The sequence below is a fragment of the Rutilus rutilus genome (assembly GCF_951802725.1).
Source record: "Rutilus rutilus genome assembly, chromosome: 18".
Classification (NCBI taxonomy): Eukaryota; Metazoa; Chordata; class Actinopteri; order Cypriniformes; family Leuciscidae; genus Rutilus; species Rutilus rutilus.
In genome coordinates this window covers 22,601,624-22,623,020 of record NC_140231.1, presented here as the reverse complement: position 1 = coordinate 22,623,020, position 21,397 = coordinate 22,601,624, and the positions used below count along the sequence as shown (strand labels likewise).

General features: G+C 39.0%; 1 protein-coding gene across 2 annotated transcripts in view; it reads left to right on the top strand.

Moving 5' to 3' along the window:
* rxraa (retinoid X receptor, alpha a) overlaps positions 1-21,397 on the top strand; it is a 124,165-nt gene that overhangs the window by 82,168 nt on the left and 20,600 nt on the right. For both annotated transcript variants that reach the window (XM_084386513.1, XM_084386512.1), the window contains exon 4: positions 20,595-20,745. In XM_084386513.1, coding sequence (XP_084242639.1) covers positions 20,595-20,745 — 151 coding nt within the window. The remainder of the gene's footprint in view (positions 1-20,594; positions 20,746-21,397) is intronic.

Sequence of the window (21,397 nt, the reverse complement as noted above, 5' to 3'; positions counted from 1 at the left end):
GGGACACATTAGGCAGAACGTGGTTCGGTTTACACTTCCAGCAACAATGAAAGGGGATATGCCGCTTTGTCTCTCCAAGAAGAATCCCTGAACATTTGCTAGCTCTCGATCCTGCCTAAATGGCTTATTACGGTTCAGTGTGTACTGTATTGAAAGACTGGAAGTTGTTACTGGAAGGTCATTGTCAGTGTTGAGGAAACTATTTTCAAGCTGTTCAAACTGCTATTATTTTAAAGCAATTAAAGTATAGTCAAAGTAGTCTTGAAAAGTAGTTAGCTATACTAGGCTACAATCGCCTAATAAAAAGAAGCTAACTCCACTAAAGATATTTATGGGGCTACATTTTATATATATACGTGTGTATTAGGCTTGCTACGATAGTCGGTGTTACCGGTGTTACACGGTGTTCAGTCGCAACACTGGTTTCATCACTTGCCCACTCGCGGTTTAAAGTAAAGCGTTAAAGATATTTAACGCAATTACGCAGTATCCGTTTTTTTTATGTCATCTGTTGACTAGCATTGTATGATCACGCTCTTATTAATGTGAATGCTTTTAAACCATTCAAGCGCGACAAGACTAAAGAGGCCGCGTTGTAAGTCCTGCCTATTACACACACGACCCACAGAAAAGACGCGCGTCACTATCGAGTTCTCTTTCGGGCTTGAACAAACACACAAATTATGCCAAAATGTTCGTTTTGTCGAGTGTCCTCATAAGAGCAGTCTTAAATGATTTAAATAAAGTCTTAAAAGAACATAGAGATTTGTGAGAAAATGGGACGTGTGTCAGATCGCGTCTCTGTCAGCAGCGGCTGGTCTTAAAGTGTCATTTAATGTTAATCAAAGAACAAAGGTAAGAATTACTCACTCAGACCCAGCGCCAGGATGATTATTATAACCGGTAGCCTAATAATCATGAATGCACTCCGCTATCTTTTAACACATCTCCGGCGAACGGCTTCTTCACGCAAAAGAAAAACTCTTCATGAAGCGCAGTGAAATTCAGCGACCTATGTGGCGTTTCCTGATGGATCGAGGTTGTTCGTTAACTTCATTTTATACGTGCAATTCACACGAGCTCTAAGCGCATGCGAGACTGCTGCGAGTAGTCAGATTTTATTAATGAAAGGGAATAATTTCTTTAATGTATTTTTATTTTATTTTTTTACCGGATGGCCGGTCACACGGTTGGTGCGGAGACCTGGAGTGTTATTTACATTTTTTTTATTTAGTTTTATTCATATTCATATTTTGATTTTGAATTAGTTTTATTTTTAAACTTTCAGATTCAACCCATGTTCTCAAGCAGTGAAAAATGAGCAGGTAATATTATTTAATATGAAACACAGTCTCAACTTTCAAATTTGGTCAGTCAAAGAAAATTAAACAATAAATAGGCCTACCGTTTTGTGGCTCTTTAATGTGTCATGACAGATTGCCTCAGTTAAAGCCAAGTTCAAATCCACCGACGTTAATCTACCAACTCTCCTGACTGCTTTGTCAGACAAAAATAGTGGATTTTGATTGGTCAGACTCAGATCGCATGTCAATCAAACTCCCTGCAAAGGCTGAATTGACGCTAATGATGAATTTTACTGCAAAGGCTGAATTGACGCTAATGATGAATTTTACTGCAAAGGATGAATTTTACATCGCCCCCCAAACACCACACACTGACTGCTACTTTTGATATGAACTCCCTTTGTTCAGGGACTCATTATTCCATTTTTGTTCATCAAATGTATGTCAGATTTGTTCAACTTATGTCTCAGTTGTTGAATATATATATATTTAAGTACATATACGGTTTTGGTGAAATATTTTAAGAAAGATGCTTAGGGTCCCTGATCACCTGTGTGAGCATGCCATAGTCCTGCTGCAGGAGGCATGAGGACTGCAGATGTGAACAGAGCAATAAACTGCAATGTCTGTAATGTAAGACGCCTAAGACAGTGCAACAGGGAGACAGGAAGGATGACAGCTGATCATCCTTTCAGTGCCAAACTACATGTAACCATGTGTCCCCCAGACGCGTTTACGAATTTGCAAGTGACTTGAGCAGGAGATGCACTGTTGTACTTAAAGCAGCTGGTGGAAACACCACACACTGACTGCTACTTTTGATATGAACCCCCTTTGTTCAGGGACTCATTATTCCATTTCTGTTCATCAAATGTATGCCAGATTTGTTCAGCTTATGTCTCAGTTGTTGAATCTTATGGTCATACAAATATTTACACACAAAAAAATAGCTGGAATTGGAAAATAAACGGTTGAAAGTGAAAGGATTTTTTATTTTTATTTTTTTGACTCTGACCATGCAGAGAATGGAAAAAATCTGGCTTTGGAATAAATTAAGAAATATTGTTGCAAAAAAAGTGAATTTTATTTATTTGATGTCTGTGTTTAGTCATATCAGACTTGGTGTAGACTTCTAACATATTTTTTGTTTGGTGATGTGGCCGCTGTGGCGAGTTTGGTTGTGGTCTGGAGAGAAAGAGCTGTCATCTTGCCTTCACTGTCGTCCTGTGATTCATTAAATAGCAGAAAGTACTTGATCCCATGACCCCTGTGGTGCCGCCTGTCAATCTGTGCTGGAGGTCATAACCCTGTGCTCGTTCTCTCACATCAGCTGGACAGACATGCTGGATTATTGGACAATTTGGGCTGCAATAAGTAAAAATAAAAATAAAATATTGACAGTGCACCTATCCTAGATTGTCTAGCATCGTACTATATAAATAAAACCTTGCTTATATACTTTTACATTTTAATTATAAGTACATTTCTGTCAATGCATTGTCTGTTTACTTTGTTTACTAGTAGTTTTTTTTACAACAATTATTTGAAAATGGAGGTACGAGTATGAATGATTTCTGTGTTTATCAAAAGCATGCCATAAAAATCTTCTAGTAGAGCTTAACTTATATTTTATGTGAAATATTAATGTAAGGCCTGATTATGTGAATTTGCAGCCAGTAGTTAACTTGCAGACCGTATGGAGAAGAATTTACCCTTTAATTCTGAAAAGTCGAGCACCTCTTCAAGCGAGTATTTGCTCTGCTCTCTGAAGCCTGTGAAGGGAGCAGGATAGAATACACACTCTGGCCTTGACTGAGATACTTTCACAGGGCCTCTAATGAGGAAAATATGCCTCTCTTGTTATTTCACATTCAGATCCCAAGGTTTGTGGGAAGAGGGTAAAGAGAGAACAGAATTATCAAAGAGACTGATCATGTTTCAAGTTTTGGTTTTATCTACTTCCATACTTTGTCTGTAAACCTGTTCAGTGCCAGTAGGAAAATCCCAGTCTTTCCTCACTGTTCAGGTTAATTATATTATCATAATTTAGATATAACCAGGTTTTTTATTTTATTTTTTTATTTAGTGCTTAGTTTTTCTTTATTTATTATGATATCTAGATATTACCAGTGTCTTGTTTTTTCTTTATTTTATTCAAAAGTGTCAAGTCTCTGATATTCTGAAATCTATATTACCTGTCTTATTTTTATTTCTATTAAAAAAATAATAATAATGTATTCTGATCTCTAGATATTACCAGTGTCTTTTTATTCAATGTAATTTAATTTGTAACAAACATGGACCTTTTTTAAATGAAAATTGAAACTTCCATTCCGACAGAGAGCATATTAACCATCATGCATTGTGCTGTCTCTGGTCTGACCGACCGGTTTGTTTGGCAATGAAGTGCGTTTACAGTACAGCTCAGTCTCTAAAACAATTAGCCCCTATTAAAGAAAGGTCAAGCAAAGTTTAGACCCAAACTGATATATTTATGCAATATGAAACAAACATCACATTAGCAGCAGAAACTCTTTTCTTGGCGACTGTTGTTAATAGGCTTTGTGCGCCAAAGTGCACACTAGCTAAAAGAGACAGAGAGGAGGACACGGCAGCTCCCTTGAAACTTTTCACCCAAACCTGGATGCACTATGACACGTACTTTTTAAATTATAGACTTCTATTGAGAAAAGCAGAAGTGAACTGCTCTTAAAGGGATTGTTTACCCAAAAATGAAAACTCTGTCATTAATTACTCACTCTCATGTCGTTCCAAACCCGTAAGACTTGTTCATCTTCGGAACACATATGAGGATGTTTTTGATGAAATTTCAAACGTGCTTCGTTACACGAGAATGAACCTCATTGGTTCTCTCTGAAGCTCAAACGTGCTGCGTAACACAAGAATGAACCTCATTGGTTCTTGCTGGGGCTCAAACGTGCTGCGTAACACGAGAATGAACCTCATTGGTTTTCTCTGAAGCTCAAACGTGCTGCGTAACACGAGAATGAACCTCATTGGTTCTCGCTGAAGCTCAAACGTGCTGCGTAACACGAGAATGAACCTCATTGGTTCTCGCTGAAGCTCAAACGTGCTGCGTAACACGAGAATGAACCTCATTGGTTCTCGCTGAAGCTCAAACGTGCTGCGTAACACGAGAATGAACCTCATTGGTTCTCGCTGAAGCTCAAACGTGCTGCGTAACACGAGAATGAACCTCATTGGTTCTCGCTGAAGCTCAAACGTGCTGCGTAACACGAGAATGAACCTCATTGGTTTTCGCTGAAGCTCAAACGTGCTGCGTAACACGAGAATGAACCTCATTGGTTCTCGCTGAAGCTCAAACGTGCTGCGTAACACGAGAATGAACCTCATTGGTTCTCGCTGAAGCTCAAACGTGCTGCGTAACACAAGAATGAACCTCATTGGTTCTTGCTGAAGCTCAAACGTGCCGCGTAACACGAGAATGAACCTCATTGGTTCTCGCTGAAGCTCAAACGTGCTGCGTAACACAAGAATGAACCTCATTGGTTCTTGCTGAAGCTCAAACGTGCCGCGTAACACGAGAATGAACCTCATTGGTTCTCGCTGAAGCTCAAACGTGCTGCGTAACACGAGAATGAACCTCATTGGTTCTCGCTGAAGCTAAAACGTGCTGCGTAACACAAGAATGAACCTCATTGGTTCTCGCTGAAGCTCAAACGTGCTGTGTAACACGAGAATGAACCTCATTGGTTCTCGCTGAAGCTCAAACGTGCTGCGTAACACGAGAATGAACCTCATTGGTTCTCGCTGAAGCTCAAACGTGCCGCGTAACACGAGAATGAACCTCATTGGTTCTTGCTGAAGCTCAAACGTGCCGCGTAACACAAGAATGAACCTCATTGGTTCTCGCTGAAGCTCAAACGTGCCGCGTAACACGAGAATGAACCTCATTGGTTCTTGCTGAAGCTCAAACGTGCCGCGTAACACGAGAATGAACCTCATTGGTTCTCGCTGAAGCTCAAACGTGCTGCGTAACACGAGAATGAACCTCATTGGTTCTCGCTGAAGCTCAAACGTGCTGCGTAACACGAGAATGAACCTCATTGGTTCTCGCTGAAGCTCAAACGTGCCGCGTAACACGAGAATGAACCTCATTGGTTCTTGCTGAAGCTCAAACGTGCCGCGTAACACAAGAATGAACCTCATTGGTTCTCGCTGAAGCTCAAACGTGCTGTGTAACACGAGAATGAACCTCATTGGTTCTCGCTGAAGCTAAAACGTGCTGCGTAACACAAGAATGAACCTCATTGGTTCTCGCTGAAGCTCAAACGTGCTGTGTAACACGAGAATGAACCTCATTGGTTCTCGCTGAAGCTCAAACGTGCTGCGTAACACGAGAATGAACCTCATTGGTTCTCGCTGAAGCTCAAACGTGCCGCGTAACACGAGAATGAACCTCATTGGTTCTCGCTGAAGCTCAAACGTGCTGCGTAACACAAGAATGAACCTCATTGGTTCTTGCTGAAGCTCAAACGTGCCGCGTAACACAAGAATGAACCTCATTGGTTCTCGCTGAAGCTCAAACGTGCTGCGTAACACGAGAATGAACCTCATTGGTTCTCGCTGAAGCTCAAACGTGCTGCATAACACGAGAATGAACCTCATTGGTTCTCGCACATCAATCAAACATGCTTGAGCTTCCGTTTACCATAACTGATGTGAGTTGCTGAATGTTTATGTGAATAAAAGACTAAATTCAATCTGTTAATCTGTACAAAATTTCTAAACTAAACCCCTCGATTCATATGGATTAGTTTTACAATCTCTTTATGAACTTTTTGAAGCATCAAAGTTTCAGTTGCGTAGCTGTCAATGAAGGGACAGAAATCTCTGTTTTCATCAAAAAGATCTTAATTTGTGTTCCTAAGATGAACGACAAGAAGGTTAATGGGTAATTTATTGAAAGAATTTTCCTTTTTGGGTGAACTAACCCTTTAAGGGTAACAACGCACTGAGAGTGTGTGATTGGAGAAGAGAGTGCTTTTATTAACAGTTGTTTAAAATGTTCTCAAGGAGGCTCAGCTTGCAGGGGATTTTCAAAAGAGGCAGAAAAGAGGATTTTGATGTTGGCACACAAAAGAATTGTTTGCTCAGTGTGGAGAGATACACAATGCACATTTACTTTTACTTTACCAAAAAAAAGTATTCTCTCTCCACCTGTGACTGTGTCCTCAGACACTGTAAAGAGTCCATGTGATGGGACCTGCATATTTTGCCTGCTAATTCCTTCTTGCAACCATGATACTTGTACACAATAGCCCTCGAACACAAAGCTGATGATAAATTTCTCAGATTTCATGGTTTTTTTCTCAAGTAAAACCTTGAAATTAGTTGAGGCATTATCTGGCAAGCTCAAGGACAGTGCCTTTACTTTGCGTTTTGTTTGCTTGTTTTTTTGCACTTGTCTTTTTGCACTGTGGTTATCACTAGGGGTGTAGCAGTTCAAATTACTCACGGTTCGGTTTGTGTCACAGTTTTAGGGTCACGATTCGGTATGTGCTATGTTTAGGAAAAAAAGTACTGTCAAATAAAAATAAAGAAAATAAGAACAAATAATCTAATTACAAGCAACGGCACAAATGAATACAATAGAGCAAAGATACAAATAAAATAAACAGTGCTTTTCAGGTTTTTCAGGTAGATCTAATATTAGATTTCAGATACAGAAATTGAATAAAGTAATCACATGTTAAATATCATTGCATAATAGACTATAAATGAAAGATTAATCCCTATTAAAGTTACAAAAAGCTATTCATTCAAAAGCAGTGAGTTATTTCCTCGTCTTTTTTTGCTTGATTAACATTAAAAACACAGACAGAAAACAAAATATTAGGCTGCTGTTACTTTGACATAATGCACTGATCCAATACACTGTAAACATGCGTTGTCTTTCTCGACGGTTTACGTTCACCTTAAGACATAGCCTACTATGTTTGCTAGGATACTCGCCAAGATGGGCATGTTGACATAATTTTTGTGTGAATTTGTCCGTTCAAGCTCAAGACTTGAAAGAGAACTCAATATTTGCGCACTGTCTGAGGTGTGGCTTCGGGTGAGCGAACACAAATCTTCTCACAGCGTGCGCGCGAGTTCCCTTTTGCGTCTTCTTGGACTTGAATGTTTTGCTGTTCAGATCTCACCTGCGCTCGCGTGCTATCAACACCCGGGTGATGACGGCGTAAATGACTGATGATATTAGAGCGAATGGCACTCCCATTGAACAAAGATTACAAAGAGTAACCGTTTTGTCCATGTTTTTTGATCATCACTGTTGTAATGTAATGGGAAGCCAGAATATGTATCCGTCAACAAAAGCATACATTAGCCAAACACTGTCTGTCTGTTTTACGCATTATTTTCAACAAACCATATTACAGATGTGTCGTCAGATTTAAGATGAACCACGGTGCGAGTGTCTGCTGAACCGTGGGTGGAGAACGGTCCGGTTCGATTATTTTTTTTTTTTTTGAGAACCATTGCACCCCTAGTAATCACCACGTACAGACTGAATCTTTAGATTTTTTTTTTTAACACATTTTTTTATCTGGCTTGGTTTTTTTGTGTGAAGTTTTAGAGTGTTCAGTTGTTTTTTAAGAATCAGCATTTACAAATCTGCATGTTTCGTTATTGGTTTAACAATGCGGGCACATGGCAATTGTTGCAAACACAGCGCTCCAGTGATGATTATCCACACTTGGAGATTAGCTCTGGATGCTGACAGCTGTTTCGCCTCCATGCAATTATTCCACTATACAGCATTTCTTCTGAGGAAACTGCTCTGCAGTTATAATCTGTCTTGGCCCAGCACAGTCCAAAGCACAGACATCATGCAGGAGCCAGACAGAACGGAGAAGTGGGTTGAAGACCTGCTTTTCTTTTATTGACTTGACACGGGACTGGAGTTGCACGAGGCTGCAGGATACTGGTTGGTCACTGGTGTCGTCTTAATTGGTGTGCAGATCATTTACATTTGGCCTGAAGAGAATGATGAGGCATACTTGGCTTTGACTGGATGGAATGGCTTTCTGAGCCAGATATGAAATCAATCTTTATCCATACACACAGATTTTTGGAGAATTCATGTATGCATTTTGCATGTGCATGCATGCGTGTACATGCCCCTGTGTAAACACAAAACAAAATCAATCCTAAAAGACACTGTCTGCAAAGGCGTCACTGCCTGGTTGAATGGGAATGATGCATAGGTAGGTATAAAGAATGTAAACTAACTTTCACATATTTTTGGATTATTAATAGACCAGCTACAATGTGATAATCATTTTCAACATTCTCACAAAAATAATCAGAAACATATGTAGTCAGTCAATCCACAAAATATATTTTTTACATTTGTATTCATCTGCACTGCAAAAAAAACGTTTTCTTTGGCTGAATCTGAAATCGCCCCCTATACCCTTAAATAGGGTGCTATTTGAAGGGACATCCATTTGTAGTGGTGTCTGAAACCATAATGGACGTTATTGAGTGCACTTATACAATCCCACATTGCACTGCAGTAACGAGTGTACAACTGATGTACGCTCAACGGCTGTCCGAATTCGCTCACTAGTTTTCAATCACTCCTTCAAGTGAATAGTATTAGAGGACTAACGTAGGGAATAATGAATGAGGGTTTAAGGGAGAGATTTCGGATTCAGCCTTAGTATTTCTGTCTTGTCCAGTAAAAAAAAAAAAAGATATGTAAGATATTAAGAATTGTGTTCAGAGAATTAATCTTGAATTGCCATTTTTCTTTCATACCTTGTTTTTTCTTGTTTTAAGCATGAACTTTAGTAAATGTTGTTACATTTAATGATTACAATTTTTAAATTATTTAACTTTTAAATCTTTTAAATAATGTATTTAACATTTGGCTGAAAAACAGTGTTTCTCTAACAATAATGCATGCAATTGCAATAATATTATATATGTAATGAAATAGTAATAGTACAATACAATATATAACTTATATTGCATTAAGGATTAAGGATTAAGTAAGCCAGAAATACAAATATAGAAAAAGATTGTGTTTGCATTATGATATGGCTCTAATGGGCTCTGGCTGTCAGACTTCCAAAACTGCCTTTAGATCTGGCTGAGTGATGCATGTTTGAGAGTTGAACACCCTGTTGAGAAGCGTTTTACTGCAAGAACCCAAATGACACAGACACTCGCCTTTAGGGTTGATACGAAACAGAACTAACTTACTGCCGCTGACAGCAGAATCCACAGGGACGGCTCCAAATGTGTCTCCCACACCGCTACTGACAGCAGCCTCTATGAGGTCACACTCACGGTGAGTAAAAAGATCGGAGTGTGAAAGATCGGAGGTCAGATGTTGAGTGGATTATCTGACAAAGGAGGTCGCCCCCGCTGCCCTGCAGTGGTTAGAGATAAGGATAAGGCCAGCGTTATCAGCCGAGCTTTTCCATGTGCTGATGTACACATCCCAGCCAAGCATGGATTGGAGTCGGAGTCTGTTGTGACGACGGGGTGACGTAGCCTCTCGGTGGACAATCCTGGCTATGATTTCAATTTTCATTTGTAAAGTTGTTATAAAAAGGTATTATTATTATTATTATTATTATTATTATTATTATTATTATTATTATTATTATACAGACCTATGTTTGGTTGAGATTAAGAAATTGGATGAGATGGAAAAAGCGCATAATGTCAAGTGCTTTTTGATAACAGGAGAATAATTAAGTATTTGAAATAATAATAATTATTATTATTATTATTATTATTATTAGGCGTCTAAGCACTGATTTTCTTTTTTGTACTAATTTTCTTTGTCGTCGTCTTCCTTGTCCGGACATCCTATGACACGTGATTCATCTAAATTTAAATGTTCAATATTAATCCACACATATATTATGATCACATATCTTGCGACAGTAAACATTTTTACAGAGGGTTTTTTTACTTCTCTTTTAATCTATCTAACAGTAAGAGGGAATGATTTCCTGTGAAAAGTTAATTGCCCTTTTCGATACAAGTGTGTGTTGCTGTAATGCGTTTCATGAAACTCTTACTATCAATGAGGATTCAAGAAGGATTTTGTTGTAAAAAAGCACAACATAAGATACATTTTAATTGGATTGCTAATCATCCACATGTGCCATCGGTGCTTGGACCCCGATTCTCGCTGATTGCGGCTATATTTATTATTTAGGTAAAAGTTTTCAAAGTCTTAATGGAAATTAATTTTATTTTGAAGAATAAATACTCTGGTTCTTAAACTTCTATTGACTTAACAAAAAATGTAATTATTGATCACAATTATTTGTATGGCAGTCATTCATAATTAGGGCTGCACAATTGATCGCTACAGAAGTAGATAATGCCCATCATTCCAGGAAATCCCTATCACTTGATATGCTATGCTATGCTATGCTTTGATTAAACATGACCAATAAACACACAACTGCCTAATTCTGTGTAAGAAGTCACATCTCACAGAGGGATGCTCACCTGTTGTCATGAAGTGAGTTTGGAGTAAAAGCATGTTATTGAATGTTGTCTTTTGTTGGAAAAGAGGTTATTAAATGCTTCTCGTGTTTGGAAAGCTGTTTGACGCGTGTTGCTTTTTCATATGCACGTTATAAGTGATTCAAACTCACAGTGCTTTCAGATGGAGCAGCGTTTACAGAGCCGTACATCAATGACAAGCTGCGCATTACAAAATAATCACTGCCTTTGCGGTTTCAAAATCGCGATAAACTATCTCAATTTAAGTGCGATTACATGGAAATTGCGAAATCGTGCGACCCTATTCATAATTATGACATCCTATGTATTGCTTCAATGTGCACATGAGATGTGTATATGCCAAAGTGGAGTGATTGTGTTAATGGTTATTACGAATGAATGTAATTAGCAATTGAAAAATAGTGGCCTTTTTTTCATTTCACTGTGGTAAAATCACTGCAATGCATGGCTTTGAAACCTATACACCTTGATGTATTATAGTCAAATAAACTTGGAGTGGAATCAAATAATAAAAAAGAAAAAAATTATTATAATTTTTTTTTTTTTTTTTTTTGGGAAGTCCACCCCAGTCGAGTGCACTCCAGATCGCTGCTCTATGAAGTTGCTTGCTTGCTTGTGAGAAGAGAGCGTGAGTTAAAGGGTGCTGCTGCAGGATTTGGGTTACCCTTTGAAGTGTCCTTTGGAGGGAAGTCTGTTTTTCGGCTTGGTAAGAACAGCTAAGCTCCTCTAAGGTTCCAGATTTATGCTCTTGCTCTCTTTGTGTGATGTGCGTTGACTTTGCCTTGCCCAGGTCATCATTTGTACCTATCGCATATAATGTATCCATTCGTGGGATAATATGTCTCCTTAAGCATTGTTCATGTCTGTATCCTGAAATTGAAATCAGATTCATGTGTTTTTTCCAAGGACAAGAGTTTTGAACCAAGTCTAAAGCTCCCGACTGAACCTGTAGTCCATAGGTTCGAAACTTGTGCTTTCCACTAAGAAACAAACAAAACAAAAAAAAACACTCAGTTAGTCAGTGCTGGATTATAACATCATGTTGGATCTAAATGTATAAAAGTTAAGAGGCCATTCACACAGCAATCTTGCATGCTTCTATGCTGTTTTTCTACGTAAAAATGCACAATGCACCAATTCATGATTGGTTGACTGCTAAATTAAAATATTCAACAGAACGATACAATAACATTATTAACCAGTTAATGTAATTTCAAATAAGCGTTTCTGTTCAGAACTATTAAAGGAGTAGATCACTTTAAAATGAAAATTAGCCCATGATTTACTCACCCTCCTGGCTCTTCCAAGCTTTATAATGGCAGTAGATTGCAACCAACAGGTTGAAGCTCAAAAAAGTGCATCGATCCGTCATAAACAAACTCCAAACGGCTCCTGTGGGTTAATAAAGGCCTTCTGAAGCAAAGCGATGAGTTTGTGTTAGAAAAATATAAATATTTAATACGTCACAAAGTAAAATTCTAGCCAAGCAGCCATACGCAGTCTACTTGCGCCTCATGGCGTAGCGTAAATATCAGCAGTACGACGCATTACTTGCATAAGTTGTGCTTTACACTTAAGTCAGACCCGTATGGTCATTTGGCCGGAAGCTAGTTATTTTACTTTAAATATGTATAAGTTTTAAATATGAATATTTTTCTTACACAAATTCATCGCTTGTGAAGGCCTTTATTAACCCACAGGAGCCGTTTGGAGTTTATGATGGATGGATGCACCTTTTTTAGCTTAAATCTGTTGGTTTCAATCCACTGCCATTATAGCTAAGCTTGGAAGAGCCGGGACATTTATTGATTACGCTGAATTGAAAGCCTACATCAGTGGACACTGTAACAATCAAAGCCACCAAACATTTTGGACTTGGAAGATACGTCCTGGCTGCTACTTTCATTCATCCACATTTGTACAGCAAAGTAAGAAAGCACACCAAATCGGTACTAAAACCGCAGCAGAGCATCGCGCTAATAATTACCATCTGCCTTCTGCTGTCTGGGGACATCCACTAATGCCCCGGTCCGACAACTGGTCCAACATCAGATAGCCCCCATATCATCGCATCAAACCACAGCAAGAGCACCGCAGGAAACTTACAGGTACGCACTTTTACTCTACGCCACACGTTTGAGCTAAACACTCACCTCGATTCTTCTATTTCTCCGGCGAGCGCGGCGGGACCAGTGATCGACGTGGATGTGGTCACTTGTTGGACGGATCCATCAAGGAGTAGTGGCGAGTTTAGCGGCTGCGCCACACTGCCCTCTCCACCGCGCGGGATGCCCCTGTCAATTGGTTACTTGGACGAGGACGCATTCCAGGATTGCCGTGGAGCGCTCTCTCACCGGAGTTCATCGTGCACACCAGAGGCCGCTATAGCGAGTGAACGGGTTTCGCCTGTCGCTGTCACAAGATCCAGCTGGGTGAAGCCTAGCAAGTCCATCTGCGGGTTTGCTGAAACAGCTGGGGCTCCTGCCTCCGCGGTGAGGCGGCAGCTAGTTGTCCAAACTTCGAGCGAAGAAACGTGTGTCGGCCCATACCACCTAATGTCTCCTGGTGCAACGGAGCTGCGGGGAACATTGGACACCGTTTGTCTCGCTACGCCGGTGAGTTTTTACCCATCCAGTGATAATATTCTCGAGAATCAAACATCCTGCTATGCTGCTATGACAGATGCAGAAAGTACACAAAGACTGTGTTCCGCAAGGGTCAAAACGTCAATTTGCGCAACAGTGCAGCGGAGGCAGCTCAAGTTTTTCCAGACTGTAAATCATGCGCAAGTCAAATGGAATCCGCAAACGAAACCCAAAGAATACTAGGTGGACACCTCAACGTTAGAAGTATTTTACCAAAAATAGACCAAATACATAACCTATTAATTGACTCGAATTTGGACTTCTTTTGCATTTCTGAAAGCTGGCTAAATCAATGTACTTCAACAAATCTAATTAATATACTAGGCAACAAGTGCTTTAGAAGAGATCGGGAACAAGGAAGGGGCGGGGGGGTGTTAATATACATCAGAGATCAATTTCAATGTGAAGAGGTTGCAATTAATGTGAAATTGGAGGGCTTTGCACTACGAATTACTCTGTCTACAACCATGAAATTTAACTTATGTGTTCTTTACAATCCACCCTCACACAGTGTGAACTTTTACAATGAATTCAAGAGTTTTCTTTCAAATATGGATTGCTCTGAAAGCATAATATTGGGCGACTTCAATATAAACTGGCTGGAAAAAAGTAGTAAAATGAAATTAAAAGTTCTAGTAGATACATTTAACTATAAACAGCTCATAGACAAACCTACCAGAGTCACTAGAAGTACTAAAACGCTGATTGATCTGATTCTTACAAATAGGCCTGAAAGAATAAAAAAAACCTATAACCTCATTACTGGGCTCTTGGATCATAATATGACCTTAATTGTTAGGAAATTGGGTAAAAAACGATTGACTTATTATAACCAAGAAACAAAAATACAGAAAATAGGAATTCCAAAAGCAAAACAAAATAACTTTTGAAGAAGAACTGAACCAAATAAACTGGGATAATGTTACGAAAGAGTCCAATGTGAACCAAAGTGCTAATATCTTTGTCACTACACTGAGTAATACGATAAAAAAGTTTACTAAAACATGGACAAGTAAACCAAAAAAACATTCCCTCCCATGGTTTAATGGCAATATTTGGCACATTATGAAAAAACGTGATACTGCACGTAAAAAGTTTCTGAAATCTAGAAACGGCACAGATCATCTAATTTATACCACACTTAGAAATCAAGTCATAAGCAATCTGCGTAAAGCCAAAACCGACTATTTTACTAAAAAGATAGAAGAGGCTAACGGTAGTAGTTCTAAATTGTGGCAACACATAAACTACTTAACCAACCCTGCAAAGAAAAAGCACATTATGATAGATTCCATCAAAGTGGATGGCACTCTTGTTAATAACAATGAGTCAATGGCAAATGTTTTTAATAATTTTTTTATAGACTCTGTGCATGAACTAGCAAACAAATTTAAAAACAAGGTGACATGTGTTGAAGATGTTAACCTAGTTAACGCAGGCCTTTTTAAAATCCAGGAGGTCTCTTCTGATAAAGTTAAAAAGATAATTACAAATATGAACAACTCCGCGGCAAAAGACATCCATAACTTAAGTATGATCTTGATTAAAAAACATCAGGACAGTCTGCTACAACCAATTACATATTTAGTTAATCTCTCAATTTGGTCAAGTACATTCCCACAGTGCTGGAAGCCCGCTGTAATAACACCAATCCACAAGTCAGGGGAAAAGGACACACCCAACAATTACAGGCCTATTGCAATTCTACCTGTTGTGTCTAAAATCCTGGAGAAGGTAATTGCAGAACAACTCATTGAACATCTTGAGTCAAACCAGCTGCTGCATCCTCAACAGTTTGGTTTCAGGCGCAAATACAGCACCGAAACAGCTAAATGTTACTTGCTAGAGAAGATCAAAGGGCCTCTAGACAAAGGGCAAGTAGTTGGTGCTGTATTTCTAGACCTAAAAAAGGCCTTTGATACTGTGGATCACAGTGTGCTAATTAACAAACTCCAGCTCTTCAAAATGTCACCTAGTTCTCTAGCATGGTTACAATCATATTTGGAGGGAAGGCAACAGTGCGTTAAGGTTAATGGGGTGATGTCAGCTCTTTGCCCTAACAACATGGGGGTTCCTCAAGGATCAGTACTGGGGCCATTGTTGTTCACAATGTACATCAGTGACTTCCCTGATAGCTGCCAAGGTGCCAACTGCCAGCTGTATGCAGATGATACAGTCATCCATCTATCTGCTAAAACCCCAGCTCTGGCAGCGCAGCAGTTGACACTTGCCCTAGTAGACATCTCTAAATGGTTCGAGTCATCTCATCTAACCTTAAACGTGAAGAAAACCGTTGCTGTCTGTTTCTCAATTAAAACAAGACCTTCTGACAGCACCTTTGAAGTAAGCATAAACAATGAAATTATTCAAGAAGTAAAAGAGACCAAATATCTTGGAATTATTCTTGACAACAACCTTAAATTAAAGTCAAAAATGTTTGTAAAAAGGTAAAATCCAACTTGAATTGTTTACGTTTTATCAGGAGGGATCTGTCTCATCAGGCCGCCCTGTTATACATGCATGCAATGATTTTCTCACATCTGTCTTACTGCGTCACATCCTGGTCACAAACCTCCCCGTCCACACTCAAGCCGGCTGTTTCAGTGTACAAGCAGGCAGTCAAGGTATTTGACAGAAAACCTATGAGATCGCATCACTGTGACATCATTCATAGACATAATCTTTTTACTTTCTAATACTTTATACCTTTTAGTACTCTGAAATTGTTTTTTAAATGTTTGAACAGCCATGTGTCGCCGCTGTTTTCTGCTCTCATTATTAGGTGTCAGGGCTCACTTAGACCCTCCACCAGAGCCTCAGTCAGTGGGGACTGTGTTCTTCTAAGATTTACTAAATCTTTTGGTCAGTCCAGTTTCTCTTTTAATGGATCGAGACTATGGAACTCTCTGCCCACTGACTTAAAACTGCAGACAGACATGATCAGCTTTAACAGAGGTCTGAAACAATGGCTGAAGTCAAGTCAAAGCTGCACACATGGTAATGCTGTATGAAATGTATATTGATGATGTGTATTGTTTACCTTCTTAAATATTGTACTGTGTACTGTTTTGCATTATGTTTTGTATATTGTATTGTGTTGTGTTTTGTGAAATGTGTAGCCTCCTATGGACAAGTGTTGCAAATTAGCAGTTTTGCTATAACAATATATAAAAAAAAAATTAAAAAAAATCTGATTGTATTCGTCTGAAAGAAGAAAGCCATATACACTTAGGATGGTGAGTAATGGGGTCATTTTCATTTTAAAGTGAACCACTCCTTTAAACTTGATTTTGTTTTTGTTCATGCTCCTTTTAAAATGTTGTTGTTTTCGTTCCTTAAACCGGTTCAGAGCTCTGATTAATATAACAGGTTTGGAATGAGATTGAGTATATAATTACATAAGTTTTAATTTTTGGACCGTATCTTTAAATAGTAAATCAAATGTGGGCTATACCTTGAATGCAATGCAAGTCACTTTGGATCAAAGCATCTGCCAAAGACATAAATGTAAATGACCTACTTAAAGCCACTTGTCTACAGTGTGCCCAGTGTGTGTGTGTGTGTGTGTGTGTGTGTGTGTGTGTGTGTGTGTGTGTGTGTGTGTGTGTGTGTGCGCATGTACTTTGTACATGTTGTGTCTGAACTTTTGGAATGCCCCCTCCTCTCCGTACAGCTTAAGTGTCACAGCACGGCTGGCTGATCATGCTGTTTTTACTCGGGGCACTTGTCTGACACCCTACCCCTCAAAGAAGAGTGCGTGATCATGTATGGGAGGGAGGATTATTCTATTTACAGTCACAAAACTGAGACCCTTTAATCCTTCTGTAACACACACACATACACATATAACCCTACACACAAATACAGCATTGAGAGGGAGTTTGGGCAGATTGAGTTGCATGTTGAAAATAGCCATACTGTGATACGAGTCCTCTGATAGTACAGCTCTGCATCTGATAGAGACGAACTACAGAGGTCCAGCAAAACAGAGAAACTGAGGTATGAAGTGGAGACGGAGGCTCATTTTAACAGCTGCTTTTGTTTGTGAACTAATACACAATGTGTGCATAGGTCAAGTGTGAGAGACTGACGGATGAATTAATTCAGTTGCGTCACTTTTGCATACAGTATTTCAACCTAAACCTGCATCGTGTCATGGTCAATCTTTACAGCATTTTTTCGCATTCCTCTTTTTTTATGAAAACTACACGCTGATTTTGAAATTTCATGTTTGTGCATTTGGCAAACACTTTCATCCAAAGCAACTTACATTGCATCCAAGGTGTACATTTGATCAGTTTATGCATTCCCTGGGAATTGAACCCATGACCTTGACGTAGCTAGCACCATGCTCTACATTGCACTAATATTTTCTTATTATTATTTATTTACTTTGTGTTATTTTATCCTTTATTTCATGTTATTTTAGATTATTTTATTTTAAAAGACATTTGTATTCAACTTTTCTTGATCATGGTAAACAGGCAGAGACCAACAAGGTGGTAAAAAATTATTGCGAAATGACGGCATTTCCATTAACCGATGTTATGCGAGTAAAACATATTTTTTTCCTCTTGCGATAAGTCATTCCAAAAATGGTGTTTCTGGGTGTTTCTCCCTTCTATCTGCTTCAAGGTCTTGATCAATTGTGGCATTTCTTTGTTGTTTAGAATCCAGTAATTCATTTGTCTTTTATAAGTTTAATACGTTTCGTCTTCTGTCAAAACATACCTCGCTGCCTTTAAAGAATGATCGACTTGCCAGGTGACCTGTAAATGCTGTAATTTTCCATTGTAGTTTTGCGAAATATTCCTTTTTCGAATTGCCTGAAAAACCACCTAATTGCGAGCGTAAAAAGATTTTTGCGATATATGTGAGTTTTTGCTAAATTTACATGTTTCCATTGGACGTATTTTCAATTCGCAATTTCACTTTGCGCAATTTGAAGGGTAATGGAAATGCAGCTAGTGTGTGAAAATAAATGGCTCTATCAGCAGGCTCAGTTCATTCTTAGTGAATTCTCCCTATGAGTATTTGAATGTTGTTAGAACATTTTTAAGGTTTTCATTGGAGACAGACAAAAATTCAATAACAAAAGGCATTTATTTCTCTTAAACTGACAACCTTCAAATTAAGGATGGCATGTGTAATTTACTGCCGCCCATCCTTTCTTTGCTCGCTCATGATTAACACCTCTCTCCATGAGAATGGACTGCACTGTTACGGCCCCTACAGCCTTGAGTGCCTTCAGTGTTTTTCAAGGACAATGAACATTTCTGACAGCATAAATCAAGCAGAGTGAAAATACAGGGGCTTTTGTCCACAGCGTTTTGCCTGTTAGTTTTTTGACTGATGGAATGAATCATACAGAATGAAAGAGGAGCAGTTTTCAGAAGTGTTAATCATGTTTTTGACAAAGATTCGATCTTTGAGTGTTTTTGTTTGTTTGGTTTCTCTTTTTTGTGCAATTGGTCTGTTCGTTTCAGCATTCAGTATTAGCAGCAGTCTCTGTATTCAAGGCATGTTGTGGTTATCAGTGTAATAATGAGTTTGAGTATATAATATATAATAGTATATAATGTTGAGTATATAATATGTAATAATGAAGTATGAGTTTAGGAGAAAACTGTCAGTTAAAAACTTGATTTTAAAACAAAGAAAACAAAGAAAAATAAATATCACTTGGACAGGATATTTTGTTGTCGTTTGTGTAAAATTAAGTGTATAAAATATTTAATTGTGATCCACAAAATTCTAGCTGGGAAATAAACCTTAGAAAGACAAAGGAGTCTGCCATTTAATTAAAGAAATGTTGACATCACAGAATGCTGTTTAACACAATATATCTTTTTAAAAGTGATGGAAATGACATTGTGGTGGCAATTCAATAGGGCTAGAGTGGTCTGTCTGTGTCCAGTGTCCTCTAGCTATATGTAAGTCTAGCAAGTCTGCATGTCTCACATACTCACATCAACACACAGCCTTGGTGTGAAGTGGGAAGTGACGATGCTCCTTTTGGTCTAAATGGGGTCTTTATCAGGCCTCTCTCACTAGTTTGACTGCTAGCAGTGTTCTGGCTAAAGCATGAGAACAAGACTATGGAGGCTCTCACATGAGTGTTTCTGTCTCGTGGCCAAGAGCGCGCACAGTCCCAAGGTCTTTACTAAGTCTGTCATGCTTTTAAGAGCCTCTCAAAAATCTGTCCCTGGCTAAACATCTACTATATTATAAATGAAATGGCAAAAGAAATTAAAATTCATGCGGACATCAGTTACCAATGCAGAGAGACTACGCTTCTTATCGCTTCTTATAATAGCCAAGATAGCATCTGTCAGGGTTTTCTTTTCTTTTTTTTAGAACAGCCTGTTGGATCCTTAGGCAGTGTCTACCCGTCGGCAACATTCATTTACTCAAAACCCATGTGTGACTGATATAATTAAAGTGTGTAATTGAAAATGAACATGTGTAGAGTGAAATGAACAGGATGTATCTGTTATTGTGATTGCTTCTTGCTCAGTTGTTGTGTCATTACCTTAGAATGACTGAATAAAATGTGCACAAAAACATTGGCTCACATTTGTGATGAATTTAGTTGTTTTTTTTAGCTGTCATCTCCAAAGTAATTTTGAGTTTCTCTGTGCTTTTCATTCAAAATACGCATGCGAGAGAAAATAAATGTCTGGATGAGGCCCGCCAGACACATTTTAGCTTGGAGAGAAAGAGAGAGAAACAGAACCACGTCTTTATTCCACTGTCCCGCTAAATATTTTATTGCTGCTATTCTAGCATAGAACATGTGCACTGCTGGTGCTGGATATGAAAAAATGAGGCTGGGGACACACTCAGCATCCATTTCTTGTACTTACATTGTGAGAAAGGAAGAGAGAGAGAGAAATGAGATGAGAGAACCTCTGTCTTGCGGCACAAAATCAATCTGAAATCTCAACGCTGACCCATCAGGTCGAGTCTGGCCCCGTTCTGAAGTAATTGACAGAAAAGTCAGGGCCTTGTGGAACTCAAGCTCGCTTTCACCCAGGCCTTTAGAGATGATATGTTGACGTGTTTAAATGATATGTGTTGTTTGTTTGCGTATATTTTGCAGCTGAACTCGCCCATGAACTCTGTCAGCAGCTCAGAAGATATCAAGCCGCCCCTGGGCATCAACGGTGTGATGAAGGTGCCAGCCCAGCCCTCGTGCACCCCCCTCTCCCTCACCAAACACATCTGTGCCATCTGCGGCGACCGCTCCTCAGGTACCAAGACACATCTGTATGCAAAAGTATATGTGCAAAACTGATAGTTTATCCCCAAATGCACATCCAAATGTTTTGCCAGTGTTGCTCTGCAGGGCTTGTTGGGATAGAAAAAAAAAGCTAAAAACCAGTCTAAGCTGGTTTTCTGGTCTTCAATGCCAGTCAGGATGGTCTTTTGGTTGATTTTAGAAAGGTTTTGGGCACTTTTCAAATGGTTGATCAGCTAAACCAAGCTGGGAGACCAGTTTAAACCAACTAAAGCAGCGCGATGCGACACAACCAAAGACAATAGAACCCATTATAATCAGTGATGTTTTCTACATTGGATGTGGTGAGGTGCGACCCGATAGTAAACCGATGCCTCGTTCTATTTCTGACGTACATCAAGCACTTGTGATGCTTCTCATAGGAAGGACAAATGGATTTGCAACGGACGCTTTGTCGCGTCCAGTGTAGACAGCTTCTAGCTGTTGCGGCGCAATGCGATATGTCAACGGTGTAAGAGTCAAAATCTGCATCATTTACAACAGGATCTGCATGTTCATGGGTTTAAATATATACTTGTATATAAAATATTTTTGTTATAAGAGACAATATAATACAGCTTTGTGCATCAAAACCCTTCCTTTCCTGGTAAAAAAGTTACTTGATT